This window comes from Haemorhous mexicanus, chromosome 34 (genome assembly GCF_027477595.1).
Source record: "Haemorhous mexicanus isolate bHaeMex1 chromosome 34, bHaeMex1.pri, whole genome shotgun sequence".
Taxonomy (NCBI): domain Eukaryota; kingdom Metazoa; phylum Chordata; class Aves; order Passeriformes; family Fringillidae; genus Haemorhous; species Haemorhous mexicanus.
Window position 1 is genome coordinate 1,873,359 of NC_082374.1, and position 15,871 is coordinate 1,889,229.

The 15,871-nt window shown below is 61.5% G+C and overlaps 3 protein-coding genes across 16 annotated transcripts in view; all 3 read left to right on the forward strand.

Moving 5' to 3' along the window:
* LOC132340936 (zinc finger protein 271-like) overlaps window positions 1-15,871 on the forward strand; it is an 80,452-nt gene that overhangs the window by 2,535 nt on the left and 62,046 nt on the right. Inside the window, exons 2-5 of one of the 14 annotated variants that reach the window (XR_009490030.1) lie at window positions 1,732-1,821; window positions 1,960-6,076; window positions 11,104-11,361; window positions 11,618-11,833. Coding sequence is in view for 10 of the 14 variants with exons in the window: in XM_059872151.1 (XP_059728134.1) it covers window positions 1,764-1,821; window positions 1,960-5,653; window positions 8,996-10,937 (5,694 nt within the window). In the remaining 4 variants the exon portion in view is untranslated. The other 13 variants (XR_009490029.1, XR_009490027.1, XR_009490028.1 and 10 more) reach the window with 13 other exon arrangements.
* LOC132340979 (zinc finger protein with KRAB and SCAN domains 1-like) lies at window positions 7,772-8,624 on the forward strand. The gene has a single exon (XM_059872237.1). It carries the CDS (start codon window positions 7,991-7,993, stop codon window positions 8,564-8,566), a length of 576 nt encoding a protein of 191 aa, XP_059728220.1. The 5' UTR covers window positions 7,772-7,990; the 3' UTR covers window positions 8,567-8,624.
* LOC132340888 (uncharacterized) lies at window positions 12,883-15,868 on the forward strand (the record flags this gene model as incomplete). Its single annotated transcript, XM_059872055.1, has 2 exons — window positions 12,883-12,943; window positions 15,539-15,868. Coding segments are annotated over exons 1-2 (378 nt in total), but the record flags the coding sequence as incomplete, so codon positions are not given.

Below are 15,871 nucleotides of genomic sequence, written 5' to 3' on the forward strand. Positions count from 1 at the left end.
TCCCATTTTCCTATTCCCAGTCACAGCCTCGTTTCCGATCCCAGTCCCATCTTCCCCATCCCATCATCTCACTCCGGTTGCCGTTTCCATCTTCCCTGTCTCGTTCCAGTATTGCCCTCCCCAGTCCCATTCCAGGTTCCTTTCCCGTATTCCCTGTCCTATTCCCAGGCCCGGGTCCTATTCCCGGTCCCATTCCCCATTCCCGGTCCCATTCCCCATTCCCGGTCCCCATTCCCATTCCCTGTCCCCATTCCCGGTCCCGTTCCTGGTCCCTGTCCCCATTCCCTGTCCTATTCCCGGTCCCCTCTCACCGGACGCTCCGCCCCCCGGCCCTGACGTCACCGAGTAAACCCCGCTGCTCTCGCCCACCAATCCCAGTGCGCAAATGCTCCCAGATTTGCATAACCACGCCCCTCAGGCTGACCCCGCCCTCCCGCTCCGGCTGCAGCCGCGTCCGGGCGCGGTTCGCTCCCAGTTCCCTCCCAGCGCTCCCAGTAAGAGCGGCACCGGCTGGGAAAGCGCTCCCAGTGCTCCCAGTTCCCTCCCAGCACTCCCAGTACGAGCGGCACTGGCTGGGAAAGCGCTCCCAGTTCCCTCCCAGCGCTCCCAGTTCCCTCCCAGCACTCCCAGTACGAGCGGCACCGGCAGGGAAAGCGCTCCCAGTTCCCTCCCAGCGCTCCCAGTAAGAGCGGCACTGGCAGGGAAAGCGCTCCCGGAACCCGCCCAGGACAGAGCGCGGCACTGCCCGGGCAGGGCTGGGAGCGGAGGAGGAGCCGGAGGAAGAGGAGGGACAGAGGAAGAGGAGGAGGGAGAGAAGAAGGAGCAGGGGCGGGAGAAAGAGGAAGAGGAGGGACAGAGGAGTGGGAGGAGGAGGAGGAGCAGCCCGCTCCCCGCTCCGGCCGCGGCTCGCCCGGATCCGCCGGCATCGCCCGCCCGGAGCCCGCAGGTGAGCGGGGAGGGGGAGCTCGCCCCGAACCCATCGCGGGGGGCTCCGGGAGGGTTTTTTGCGGCCCCGGGAATGTTTGGATCGTGCAGGAGCCCAAAGCTCGGGTGGAAATGGCCCTGCAGGGATCTTGGGGGGGGTCCCAGGGGGCGATCGCTCGGTACGGGCGGGCACGGGGGCGATCTCGGCTTTGGGGATCCCCGGGAGCCCCGGAGCGGGGAGGGCGCCCAGGGGCGATCGCGGAGCCCGGGCAGCCCCGGCAGCCCGGGGGGGTGGGGGAGGCCGGGGATGAGCGGGCTCCGGGCCCTGGGCTGGGGTTCCCGGGGTCCCGGGAGGAGGGAAGAGACGAGAATCTCGACTCCGTGTTTCAGAAGGCTGCTTGATTATTTTATTATCTATATTATATTAAAATGATATACTGAAAGGGTACTAAAGAATAGAAGAAAGGATTTCATCAGCAGGCTTGAAAGGAAAGGAATGGACTGGAATGATAACAAAAGCTCCTGACTCTCCGAGAGTCCGAGCCAGCCTGACTCTGATTGGCCCTTAATTAGAAACAACCAACACGGGCCAATCACAGACGCACCTCTTGCATTCCACAGCAGCAGATAATTATTGTTTTTCTTTTCCTCGGAGGCTCCTCAGCTTCTCGGGAGAAAAAAAAAAATCCTGGCCAAAGGATTTTTCCAGAAAATATCATTGGCTCCAGGGCCCCCCGGGGCTGAAAGGGGCGCTGACTCCTCCAGCTGCCACCAGAGCCAACACGCTCAGCCCTTGTTCTCCCCCAGCCCAGGATTTCCCATTGCCAAACCTCGGCCCTATGGAGGAGGAGGAGGAGGCTGTGAGGAAGAGGAAGATGTCCCCGGAGCCCCAGGCAGGTGAGGATGAAGTCAGTGCCCCTTTCCCCCTCTGTGCTGCTCCATCTCCCAGCCCAGCTCGGCCCCGTGGGGGATCCCCTCACCCTGCCCTGAGGGACGGGGACAAATCCCATCGTGTCCTTGTCCTCCCTCGGCCAGAGCAGGAGCTGGGCATGGAGAGCAGCGAGGACAAATCCCATCGTGTCCTTGTCCTCCCTCGGCCAGAGCAGGAGCTGGGCATGGAGAGCAGCAAGGACAAATCCCATCGTGTCCTTGTCCTCCCTCGGCCAGAGCAGGAGCTGGGCATGGAGAGCAGCGAGGACAAATCCCATCGTGTCCTTGTCCTCCCTCGGCCAGAGCAGGAGCTGGGCATGGAGAGCAGCGAGGACAAATCCCCGCGGCGGCAGAACCTGGTGGCAGAGGCCGTTTGGAGCGGCTCCACGGCGCAGGAAGGCAGCGGGGAGGAGAAGCCGCGGAGATCCCTCAGCAGGAGGGGCTGCAAAGGCAGAGCGCGGGGATCCGAGGGGGAAAGAGCCAGCCTGGGCCGGGGAGGGGGTCAGAGCTCAGAGCTGGGGGTACGTGAGCAGCTCCAGGATGGGGAGAAGCCCCACAAGAACTCGGAGCTGGGGGTCCGTCAGCAGCTCCAGGATGGGGAGAAGCCCCACAAGAGCTCAGAGCTGGGGGTCCGTGAGCAGCTCCAGGATGGGGAGAAGCCCCACAAGAGCTCAGAGCTGGGGGTCCGTGAGCAGCTCCAGGATGGAGGGAAGCCCCACAAGTGCCTGGAATGTGGGAAGAGCTTCAGGTGGAAATCATCCCTGGTTGACCATTCCAGAATCCACAGTGGGGAGAAGCCCTATGAGCGTGGGGAATCTGGGAAAAGCTTCAGCTCAAGCTCCAGCCTGGTTGTCCACCAGAGGATCTACACAGGGCAAGAGCTGAGATCCGAGGGGGAAAAACCCAGCCTGGGTCAGGGAGGGGGTCAGAGATCAGAGCTGGGGGTCCGTGAGCAGCTCCAGAATGGGGAGAAGCCCCACAAGTGCCCGGAATGTGGGAAGCGCTTTTGGTGGAGATGCAGATTGATGCGCCATTCCAGAATCCACACTGGGGAGAAGCCCTGTAAGCGTGGGGAATCTGGGAAAAGCTTCAGCTCAAGGTCTAGCCTGGTTGTCCACCAGAAGAGCCACATGGGAAAAGAGCTGGGATCTGAGGGGGAAAAACCCACCCTGGGTCAGGGAGGGCGTCAGAGATCAGAGCTGGGGGTCCGTGAGCAGCTCCAGGATGGGGAGAAGCCCCACAAGAGCTCGGAATGTGGGAAGAGCTTCACGCTGAGCTCCCACCTGGTTGTCCACCAGAAGAGCCACACGGGGCAAGAGGTGAGATCCGAGGGGCAAAGAGCCAGCCTGGGCCAGGGAGGGGGTCAGAGCTCAGAGCTGGGGGTCCGTGAGCAGCTCCAGGATGGGGAGAAGCCCCACAAGAACTCGGAGCTGGGGGTCCGTGAGCAGCTCCAGGATGGGGAGAAGCCCCACAAGTTCTCAGAGCTGGGGGTCCCTGAGCAGCTCCAGGATGGGGAGAAGCCCCACAAGTTCTCAGAGCTGGGGGTCCGTGAGCAGCTCCAGGATGGAGAGAAGCCCCACAAGAGCTCGGAGCTGGGGGTCCCTGAGCAGCTCCAGGATGGGGAGAAGCCCCACAAGAGCTCGGAGCTGGGGGTCCCTGAGCAGCTCCAGGATGGGGAGAAGCCCCCCAAGAGCTCGGAGCTGGGGGTCCCTGAGCAGCTCCAGGATGGGGAGAAGCCCCACAAGTGCCTGGAATGTGGGAAGAGCTTCAGGTGGAGATGCAGATTGACGCGCCATTCCAGAATCCACAGTGGGGAGAAGCCCTGTGAGGGTGGGGAATCTGGGAAAAGCTTCAGCACGAGCTCCACCCTGAATATCCTCCAGAGGAGCGACATGGGGAAAGAGCTGGGATCTGAGGGGGAAAATCCCACCCTGGGTCAGAGCTCTGAGCTGGGGGTCCATGAGCAGCTCCAGGATGGGGAGAAGCCCCACAAGTGCTCAAAATGTGGGAAGAGCTTTAGGTGGAAGTGTAGATTGATGCACCATTCCAGAATCCACACTGGGGAGAAGCCCCACAAGTGCCTGGAATGTGGGAAGAGCTTCAGGTGGAAATCATCCCTGGTTGACCATTCCAGTATCCACATTGGGGAGAAGCTCAATGAGCATGGGGAATCTGGGAAAAGCTGCTCAAGCTCCAGCCTGGTTGTCCACCAGAAGAGCCACACGGGGAAAGATCTGGGATCTGAGGGGGAAAAACCCAGCCTGGGTCAGGGAGGTGGTCAGAGCTCGGAGCTGGGGGTCCGTGAGGAACTCCAGGATGGGGAGAAGCCCCACAAGAGCTCGGAGCTGGGGGTCCGTGAGCAGCTCCAGGATGGGCAGAAGCCCCACAAGTGCCCGGAATGTGGGAAGAGCTTCAGGTGGAGATCCAGAATGATGCGCCACTACAGAGTCCACACGGCGGGGAAACCCTACAAGTGTGGGGAGTCTGGGAAAAGCTTCAGCTCAAGCTCCAGCCTGGTTGTCCACCAGAAGAGCCACATGGGGCAAGAGCTGGGATCTGAGGGGGAAAAACCCAGCCTGGGTCAGGGAGGAGGTCAGAGATCAGAGCTGGGGGTCCGTGAGGAACTCCAGGATGGGGAGAAGCCCCACAAGTGCCTGGAATGCGGGAAGAGCTTCAAGCGGAGACCCAACCTGATGGAGCACCGCAGAATCCACAACGGGGAGAAACCCTACGAGTGTCCCCAGTGCGGGAAGAGGTTCACCTGGAGCTCGCAGCTGATCATCCACCAGAGGGGCCACACCGGGGAGAGACCCTACGAGTGTCAGCAGTGCGGGAAGAGCTTCAGCTGGAAGTCTCACCTGACCGCCCACCTGAGGATCCACACTGGGGAGAAACCCTACGAGTGCAAGGTGTGCAAGAAGAGGTTCCAGAGCAGCTCCACCCTCCTCGTGCACCAGCGCTCGCACACGGGGGAGAGGCCCTTCCACTGCCCCAAGTGCGGGAAGAGCTTCAGGGAGAACTCGACCCTGATCAGGCACCGGCGCACCCACACCGGGGAGAGACCCTACGAGTGTGACAAATGTGACAACACGTTTCCCACCAGCTCCAGTCTCCTGGTGCACCAGCGCATCCACACCGGGGAGAAGCCGTTCCGCTGCCCCGAGTGTGGGAAGGGATTCACACAAAACTCCAGCCTGGTCAAACACCGGCGCGTCCACACCGGGGAACGACCCTACAAGTGTTCCCAGTGCGGGAAGAGCTTCACGCAGAGCTCCAACCTGATTGTCCACCAGAGGAGCCACGCCGAGCGGCCCTACGAGTGCGAGCACTGCGGGAAGAGCTTCTCGCAGAGCTCCAGCCTGATTGTCCACCAGAAGATCCACGCCGGGGCCAGGCCCTACGAGTGTAGGAGGTGCGGGAAGAGCTTCGCCACCAGGTCCTACCTGCTCACGCACCAGATGATCCACACCGGGGAGAGGCCCTACGAGTGCGGCGAGTGTGGGAAGGGCTTCATGTCCAAGTCCCACCTGATCTACCACCAGAGGTGCCACACCGGGGAGAAACCCTACGAGTGTGACGTCTGCAAGAAGAGGTTCCTGACCAGCTCCCATCTCTTCAGCCACCAGCTGATGCACACCGAGGAGAGGCCGTTCCACTGCCCCGAGTGTGGGAAGGGATTCAGGCACAAGTCCAACCTGGTCACCCACCAGCACATCCACACCGGGCAGAAGCCCTACGAGTGTCCCCAGTGTGGGAAGGGCTTCACCAGGAGCTTCACCTTGGCCAGACACCAGGAGAGCCAGCACTGAGGGCAGCCCTGGGTGGGAAGAGCTTCGTGCTCCAGCTCCATCCCCCACGGGAAGATCTGCTCTGGATCATCCCCAGGGAGCCCAGGTAGGCAGAGACCCCTTGATCCGTGTTTGATGGGCACCTGGCTGGGGGCTCCTCATCCTCCTGCCCAGGTGGGCAGAGCCCAGGTGATCCCTGTTGGAGCACACCTGGCTGAGGGCTCCACACCTTCCTGGCTCCCCTCCCTCATCCACAGTCCAAGATCAGAAATCCATCGTGGAGAGCAGATTTGTCACCTTCTGACCCCAGAAAAATCTCATTTTTCCCCTCTTTTGGTGGTCTTCAGCAACTCTAGGTAGCCTTGGATGGCTTCTCCACCATCAATCCATCCCCCACGGGAGGATCTGCTCTGGATGGTCCCCAGGGAGCCCAGGTGGGCAGAGCCCAGGTGATCCCTGTTGGAGCACACCTGGCTGGGGGCTCCTCATCCTCCTGGCTCCCCTGGCCTGGATTTCCTTTCCATTTCCCTTTGTCCTTTCCAAACACCCAAACCTGGAGTTCACAATAAAGATGTTGAACTGAAACAAGGATGGGGATGAGGGGGATGCTGGCTCCGAGGGCGTTGAGGGTTCCTGGGGCAGATGTGGGGGTTCCTCAGGGCTTTGGGCACCCCACACCCAGCAGCTCCAGCTGGGGCAGCTGATCAAGGACCCCCTGCCCTGGAAGTGTCCCCACGTCCTCCTGTCCTGCTTCCTGCTGTCCCCTGGCCTGGATCCTGCTCTCATCTGAGTCCAGATCCCATTTCCTGTCTCAATACTTGTCCCATATTCTCTCTCTGGCTGCCATTCCCGTATTCCCATTCCCAGATTCCCTCTCCTGTTCCCCTTTTCCTCTTCCAGTCCCTAATTCCCATTTCTCCATTTCCTGTCCCCATTTTCTGGTTCCTGATCCCAACCCCAGCCCCCTCTCCTGTACTCCCAGTCCAATATTCACGCTCCTGCCACGGACATATTTTATGAAAAATCCTTTTGTTAGGATCTCCCGAGGAGCTGAGAGGCCTCAGAAATCAAATTTAAATAATAATTATCCGCCGCTGTGGAATGCAGCTGCTGCATCTTTGATTGGTCTCGTTTGGTTGTTTTTAATTAATGGCCAATCAAATCCCAGCTCTCTCAGACTCTGATCACTCACAAGATTTTATTATCGTTCTTTTCCTTTCAGGCCTTCTGACGAAATCCTTTTTTCTATTCTTTTAGTATAGGTTTAAGGTATCGGGTTTTTTTTAATATAAAATATATCACAAAATAATAAATCTGCCTTCTGAAACACGGAGTCAGGACTCTCGTCTCTTCCCTCGGCCTGGGACCCCTGTGAACCCCAGCTCAGGGTCCCTTTTCCTTTCCTGGTCCCTGTCCCCATTCCCTGTCCCCATTCCCGGTCCCTGTTCCCATTCCCCGTGCCCATTCCCATTCCCTGTCCCCATTTTCGGTCCCATTTCCCATTCCCTGTCCCCACTCCCGGTCCCCATTCCCGGTCTCCATTCCCATTCCCGCTCCCTATTCCCGGTTCCCATTCTCAGTCCCATTTCCCATTCCCTGTCCCCATTCCCAGTCCCATTTCCCATTCCCTGTCCCCATTCCCTGTCCCCATTCCCATTCCCTGTCCCCATTCCTGGTCCCCATTCCCTGTCTCCATTCCCATTCCCATTCCCTGTCTCCATTCCCATCCCCATTCCCTGTCCCCATTCCCGGTCCCCATTCCCATTCCCTGTCCCCATTCCCAGTCCCATTCCCTGTCCCCATTCCCGGTCCCCATTCCCGGTCCCATTCCCGGTCCCCATTCCCGGTCCTCTCTCACCGGACTCTCCGGTCCCCCCCAGGCCCTGACGTCACAGAGCAAACCCCGCGCTGCTCCCGCCCGCCAATCCCAGCGCGCGATCTCTCTCATATTTGCATAACCACGCCCATACATGAATGAAACACTCCGCTAAGACTTATTTGCATAACCACGCCCTCCCCGCCTGCCGCCGGCTGCAGCCGCGTCTGGGCGCGGTTTGCAGAGGGGGAGCGGGAGGAAGAGGAGGGACAGAGGGAGAGAAGGAGGAGCAGGAAGAGGAAGAGGAGGGACGGAGGAAGAGGAGGAGAGGCCCCAACTCCAGGTGGTTCCACTGCTCCGGTCGCAGCTCGCCCGGATCCGCCGGCATCGCCCGCCCGGAACCCGCAGGTGAGCGGGGAGGGGGAGCTCGCCCCGAACCCATCGCGGGGGGCTCCGGGAGGGTTTTTTGTGGGGCAGGGGAGGCAAATCCCATCGTGTCCTTGTCCTCCCTCGGCCAGAGCAGGAGCTGGGCATGGAGAGCAGCGAGGACAAATCCCATCGTGTCCTTGTCCTCCCTCGGCCAGAGCAGGAGCTGAGCATGGAGAGCAGCGAGGACAAATCCCATCGTGTCCTTGTCCTCCCTCGGCCAGAGCAGGAGCTGGGCATGGAGAGCAGCGAGGACAAATCCCCGCGGCGGCAGAACCTGGTGGCAGAGGCCGTTTGGAGCGGCTCCACGGCGCAGGAAGGCAGCGGGGAGGAGAAGCCGCGGAGATCCCTCAGCAGGAGGGGCTGCAAAGGCAGAGCGCGGGGATCCGAGGGGGAAAGAGCCAGCCTGGGCCGGGGAGGGGGTCAGAGCTCAGAGCTGGGGGTCCGTGAGCAGCTCCAGGATGGGGAGAAGCCCCACAAGAGCTCAGAGCTGGGGGTCCGTGAGCAGCTCCAGGATGGAGGGAAGCCCCACAAGTGCCCAGAATGCGGGAAGAGCTTCAAGAGAAGCTCCTGCCTGATTGTCCACCAGAAGAACCACACGAGGCAAGAGGTGAGATCCGAGGGGGAAAGAGCCAGCCTGGGCCGGGGAGGGGGGTCAGAGCTCAGAGCTGGGGATCCGTGAGCAGCTCCAGGATGGGGAGAAGCCCCACAAGTGCTCAGAGCTGGGGGTCCGTGAGCAACTCCAGGATGGACAGAAGCTCCACAAGAACTCGGAGCTGGGGGTCCGTGAGCAGCTCCAGGATGGGGAGAAGCCCCACAAGAACTCGGAGCTGGGGGTCCGTGAGCAGCTCAAGGATGGGGAGAAGCCCCTCAAGTGCCCGGAATGCGGGAAGAGCTTCAAGAGAAGCTCCTGCCTGATTGTCCACCAGAAGAGCCACACAGGGCAAGAGCTGAGATCTGAGGGTGAAAAACCCAGCCTGGGCCGGCGAGGGGGTCAGAGCTCAGAGCTGGGGGTCCGTGAGCAGCTCCAGGATGGGGAGAAGCCCCACAAGTGCCTGGAATGTGGGAAGAGCTTCAAGTGGAGATCCGGCCTGGTTGGCCATTCCACAATCCACACCGGGGAGAGACCCTACGAGTGTCCCCTGTGTGGGAAAAGCTTCAGCTCGAGGTCCAGCCTGGTTGTCCACCGGCGCGTCCACAGCGGGGAGAGGCCCTACGAGTGCGATGTGTGCAAGAAAAGGTTCCTGACCAGCTCCTGTCTCCTGGTGCACCAGAGGACTCACACAGAGGAGAAACCCTTCCGCTGCCCCGACTGCGGGAAGAGCTTCAGTCAGAAGTCCAACCTCCTCATCCACCATCGCATCCACACCGGGGAGAAACCCTACGGGTGTGGGCTGTGTGGGAAGAGCTTCAGGACCAACTGCCAGCTGGTGATCCACCTGAGGATCCACACGGGAGAGCAGCCCTACGAGTGTGGGCGGTGCGGGAAGAGCTTTAGGGCATGTTCCAGCCTGATTGTCCACCAGAGGATCCACATGGAAGAACGGCCCTTCAAGTGTGGGCAGTGCGGGCAGAGCTTCACGCGGAACTCCCGGCTGGTTTTTCACCAGAGGAGTCACCGAGGGGGATCCGAGGGGGACAAACCCACGCTGGGTCATGGAGGGGGTCAGAGATCTGAGCTGGGGGTCCACCAGCAGCTCCAGAATGAGGAGAAACCCCACAAATGCCCGGAATGTGGGAAGAGCTTCACGTGTAAATCCTCCCTGGTCTACCACCACCGCATCCACACCGGAGAGAGACCCTACAAGTGTCTCCAGTGTGGGAAGAGCTTCATCGAGAGCTCTGCCCTGGTTGTCCACCGCAGGATCCACACCGGAGAACGACCCTACAAGTGTGAGCACTGCGGGAAGGCCTTCGCTTCCAGCACGGAGCTGACCGTCCACCGCCGCGTCCACACGGGGGAACGGCCCTACCAGTGTCCCCAGTGCGGGAAGAGCTTCTCCAGGAACTCCCACCTGACTGTCCACCTGAGGTCCCACACCAGGGAGAGGCCCTACGACTGCGTCCAGTGCGGGAAGAGCTTCATGACGAGCTCCTCCCTGCTGAAACACCGCAGGTACCACGCCAGCGAGAAACCCTACGAGTGTGGGAGGTGTGGGAAGAGCTTCCCGGTGAGATCCCGTCTGACCATCCACCAGAGGAGCCACACCGGCGAGAAACCCTTCAAGTGTGGGCAGTGCGGGAAGAGCTTCACCACCAACTCCTACCTGATCATCCACCGGAGATTCCACAGCGGGGAGAGGCCCTTCAAGTGCGGGGAGTGTGGGAAGAGCTTCATCACGCGCTGCCTGCTGATGTACCACCAGAGGATCCACACTGGAGAACGCCCCTACGAGTGTGATGTCTGCAGCAAGGCCTACAGGACCAGCTCCCTGCTCCTCACGCACCAACGCACTCACACCGATGAGAAACCCTTCCGCTGCCCCGACTGCGGGAAGGGCTTCCGGGAGAACTCCACCCTCACCACCCACCGGCGCGTCCACTCCGGCGAGAGACCCTACGTGTGCCCCCAGTGTGGGAAGAGCTTCCTACTGAGCTCCCACCTGGTTGTCCACCAGAGGAGGCACACGGGAGAACGTCCCTACAAGTGTCAGGAGTGTGGGAAGAGCTTCACGACTCACAACTACCTGGTCATCCACCAGAGGAGCCACACCGGCGAGAAACCCTTCAAGTGTGACCAGTGTGGGAAGTGCTTCAGCACCAGCTCCTGCTGGCGTTCCCACCAGAAATGCCACAGCCAGGAGAAGCCCTTCGAGTGTTTGCTGTGTGGGAAGAAGTTCAGGATTAACTCCACCCTCCAGAGGCACCAGCGCACGCACACGGGGGAGAAACCCTTCCGCTGCCCCGACTGCAAGAGGGGCTTCAAGCTCCACACCTACCTGGCCAAGCACCGGCTCATCCACGCCGGGGAGGGGCCCCGGGACTGTCCCCAGTGCGGGAAGAGCTTCTCGGCCACCTCTCTCTTGGCCAGACACCAGTGGAAGTACCACTAAGGGCAGCCCTGAGGGTGGGAAGAGCTTCGTGGGCTTCTCCAGCTCCGTCCTACACGGGAGGATCTGCTCTGGGTGGTCCCCAGGTGGGCAGAGCTCAGGTGATCCGTGTTTGGAGGACACCTGGCTAAGAGCTCCTCATCCTCCTGCCCAGGTGGGCAGAGCTCAGGTGACCCCTGTTTGGAGGACACCTGGCTGTGGGCTCCTCATGCTCCTGCCCAGGTGGGCAGAACCTCCATGATCCCTGTTTGGAGGACACCTGGCTGGGGGCTCCTCATCCTCCTGGCTCCTCGTGGTCACCTGAACTCATCTGCAGTCCAACATTCGAAATCCATCGTGGAGAGCAGATTTGTCATCTTCTGTCCCCCAGAAAAATCTCATTTTTCCCTTTTTTGGTGGTCTTCATCAGCTCTAGATGGCCTTGGATGTCTTCTCCACCATCAATCCATCCCCCACGGGAGGATCTGCTCTGGATGGTCCCCATGGAGCCCAGGTGACCCCTGTTTGGAGGACACCTGGCTGGGGGCTCCTCATCCTCCTGGCTCCTCGTGGTCACCTGAACTCATCCGCAGTCCAACATCCGAAATCCATCATGGAGAGCAGATTTGTCATCTTCTGTCCCCAAAAAAAATCTAATTTTTCCCTGTTTTGGTGGTCTTCAGCAACTCTAGATATCCTTGGAGGTCTTCTCCACCATCAATCCGTTGTTTTATTTCTCTCTGGCCCACGGGCATCTTCCACAGCGAAATGGAGTGGGATTGGGGCAAAACCCTCGATTTTGGGGACACTTGGGTGGGAAGCTCTCCAGGAAAGGTTCTTCCCACCCGTCCGAGGTCGTGGATGCTCAGGGACGCGTGAATTGTTTGGGTTTGGGTTTGAAATAAAAAGGTTTCTGGTCATCCCTCGGAAGGCCTGGAGTCGGGGTGGAAATGGAGATGGTGATCTGAGGGGTGGGTGGGGACACCTGGGGGACAGGGATGGGGACATGGATGGGGACATGGATGGGGACACCTGGGGGACATGGATGGGGACATGGACATGGATGGGGACACATGGGGGACATGGATGGGGACACATGGGGGACATGGATGGGGACACATGGGGGACATGGATGGGGACATGGACATGGATGGGGACATGGTGGGACATGGACGTGGTGGGACATGGCCATGGATGGGGACGTCGACATGGATGGGGACATGGTGGGACATGGCCATGGATGGGGACATGGTGGGACATGGACATGGATGGGGACATGGTGGGACATGGATGTGGATGGGGACATGGACATGGTAGGACATGGCCATGGATGGGGACATGGTGGGACATGGATGTGGATGGGGACGTGGTGGGACATGGACATATAGTTGGGGACATGTGGGGGACAATGGCATGGGGACATGGTGGGACATGGATGGGGACATGGGGGACGTGGCCATGGATGGGGACATGGTGGGACATGGGCATGGATGGGGACATGTGAAGGACAATGGCACGGGGACATGGATATGGGGGACATGGCCATGGATGGGGACATGGTGGCACCTCCATGGCCACCAATCCCTTGGTGTCACCACACCTGTGGTGTCACCTCCATGGTCACCTGTCCCTTGGTGTCACTACACTCATGGTGTCACCTCCATGCCCACCAATCCCTTGGTGTCACCACACCTGTGGTGTCACCTCCATGGCCTCGGTGTCACCACACCCATGGCCTTGATGTCCCATCCTGGGACCCCCTGGTGTCACATCGGGGGGGGGACTCCAGGAGCCACCAGGACCCCTTTAGAGGGGTGTCCCCCTGGTGTCACCGGCGTGTCCCCAGCGCCATCCCCTCCCCGAGGAGGAGGAGGAGGAGGAGGAGGAGGAGGAGGAGGAGGAGGAGGAGGAGGAGGAGGAGGAGGAGGAGGAGGGGGAGGAGGAGGAGGTGAAGGGTGTGACACAAACTCCTGCCCGGTCACATGGGGAAGCCGCGACAGGAACCGAGCGCGGCCGCGGCAGCACCGGAGGTACCGCGGGGGACACCGTGGGGGGGGGGACAAGTCCCCAAAAATGTCCCCAAAGTCCCCTCGGGGTGGGGGGAGGGGGGGGATGCCGGGGGGGGGGGGGGGGGGGGGGGGGATGGCTGCTGCTGCTGCGGGGGGGGGGGGGGGGGGGGGGCGGGGTGGAAGTAGCCGGGGGGGGGGGGGGACCCCCAAAATTTTTGTCCCCCTCCCCCCTCCTCGCTGGAGGATGTGGCCACCCCTCCCCCCCCGCCGCCACCCCCCCGCTTTGAGGGTGACAAATTGGCGGGTGGCGGTGACACCAAAAAAAAAAGCGCAGGTGGCACCTCGGGGATGGCACGGGAGGGGGGGGGGGGGCCGGCGGTGTCACCAAGGCCACCCCCCGAGTTGAGGGGGTGACAAGGGGGGGTCGGGGATGTCCCCAAAGTGCGGGGGGGAGCGGGGAAAGGTTGGGGGGGGGGGGAGGGGAGCGCGGTTGGGGGCGCGACGGAAACGCCTCCGGTGCCGCCCGCGCCCGGGGCACGGGGGTGGCAAAGGGGCACCTGTCACCGTGTCACCCTGGCCCTCTGTCCCCTGTCACCGTGTCCCCTCTGTCCTCCTGTCCGCTGTCACCAACTCCCCCCGTCCTCCTGTCCCCCTGTCACCGTTTCCCCCGTCCTCCTGTCACTCTGTCACCCTGTCCCTCTGTCCCCTCTCCCCGTCTCCACTGTCACCGTGTCCCCCTGTCCCTCTGTCCCCTGTCACCCTCTCCCTCCTGTCCCCCTGGTCCGCTGTCTCCCCTGTCACCATTTCCCTCCGTCCTTCTGTCCCCCTGTCCCATGTCCCCCTGTCCCCGTCCCCCGGTCCTCCTATCCCCCTCTCCACTGTCACCGTGTCCCCCTGTCCCCTGTCCTCCTGTCCCCTGGTCCTCCTGTCCCTTGATCCCCTCTCACCGTGTCCCTCTGTCCCCGTGTCCCCCTCTCCCCCTGTCACCATTTCCCTCCTCTCCCCCCTGTCCCCCTCTCCACTGTCACCATGTCCCCCTGTCCCCTGTCCTCCTGTCCCCCTGTCCCATGTCCCCCTGTCCCCATCCCCCGGTCCTCCTATCCCCCTCTCCACTGTCCCCCTGTCCCCCTGTCCCATGTCCTCCTGTCCCCCTGTCCCATGTCCCCCTGTCCCCGTCCCCCTGTCCCCTGTCCTCCTGTCCCCTGGTCCTCCTGTCCCTTGTCCTCCTCTCACCGTGTCCCCCGTGTCCCCCTCTCCCCCTGTCACCGTTTCCCTCCTCTCCCCCTGTCCCCCTCTCCACGGTCACCGTGTCACACTGTCCCCCTGTCCCCTGTCCCCCTCTCACCCTGTCCCCGTGTCCCCCTGTCCCCCATCCCCTGTCACCTTGTCCCCGTGTCCCACTCTCCCCCCTGTCACCGTTTCCCTCCTGTCCCCCTGTCCCCTGTCCACCCTAAACCCCCCAAAGTTTACTCCCCCCCACCCCCCAAACCCCCCCTTAAACCCCCCCAAATTCATCCCCCCCACCCAAAATTTACTCCCCGCACTCCCCCACCCCCCAAATCCGCCCCCTAAACCCCCCAAAACTGACTCTGCCCCCCAAAATTGTCTCCCCACACCCCCTAAACCCCCCCCAAATTCAGCTCCCCCCACCCCTAAAACCCCAAGTGCACCCCACGAACCCCCAAAACTGACTCCCCCCCCAAAATTTACTCCCCCCCACCCCCTAAACCCTCCAAAATTCAGCTCCCCCCACCCCACAACCCCCCAAACCCACCCCCAAACCCTCCCAAAATTGCTCTCCCCACCCCCTAAACCCCCCAAAATTCACTCCCCCCACCCCAAAATTTCTCCCCCCACCCCACAAACCCCAAACCCACCCCCCAAAACCCCCCAAAATTCACTCCCCCCACCCCAAAATTTCTCCCCCCACCCCACAAACCCCAAACCCACCCCAAAACCCCCCAAAATTCACTCCCCCCACCCCAAAATTTCTCCCCCCACCCCACAAACCCCAAACCCACCCCAAAACCCCCCAAAATTCAACTCCCCCCACCCCAAAATTGCTCCTCCCGACCCCAAAATTCAACTCCCCCCCACCCCCAAATTTCTCCCCTCACCCCACAACCCCCAAACCCACCCCAAAACCCCCCAAAATTCATCTCCCCCACCCCAAATTTCTCCCCCCACCCCACAACCCCCCAACCCACCCCAAAACCCCCAAAAATTCATCTCCCCCCACCCCAAAATTGACTCCCCCACCCCACAAACCCCAAACCCACCCCAAAACCCCCCAAAATTGCTCCTCCCACCCCAAAATTGCTCCCCCATCCCCAAAACCCCCAAAATTCATCTCCCCCCACCCCAAAATTTCTCCTCCATCCCCAAAACCCCCAAAATTCATCTCCCCCCACGCCAAAATTTCTCCCCCCACCCCACCACCCCCGAATCCACCCCAAAACCCCCCAAAAACTGACTCCCCCACCCCAAAATTGCTCCTCCCGACCCCAAAATTCAGCTCCCCCCCACCCCCAAATTTCTCCCCCCACCCCACCACCCCCAAACCCACCCCAAAACCCCCCAAAAGTGACTCCCCCCACCCCAAATCCCCCTCCCCAGATGCAGCTGGAAGCCCCCCCGGCCCCCGCCGAGCCCCCCGCCCTATTGAAGACCTACCGGTGGCGCACGGCGACCCCCGGGGGGGACCCCGAAAAACTCGGGGGGTCCCCGGGGAGCCGGCGCTGGGCGCGGCTGCAGGGCTGGAAACGCTCCTACAGCCACCCCGACACTGTCGGCGACAAAATCGGCGACAGAGCCGGCGACAGAGCTGGCGACAGAGCTGGCGACAGAGCTGGCGACAGAGGTGGCGACAGGGGTGGTGACAGAGGTGTCGCCAAAGCCAGCGCGCGGCGCTCGCTGTTCCGGAGGGCGTTCTCCGCCCCCTCCAAGGCA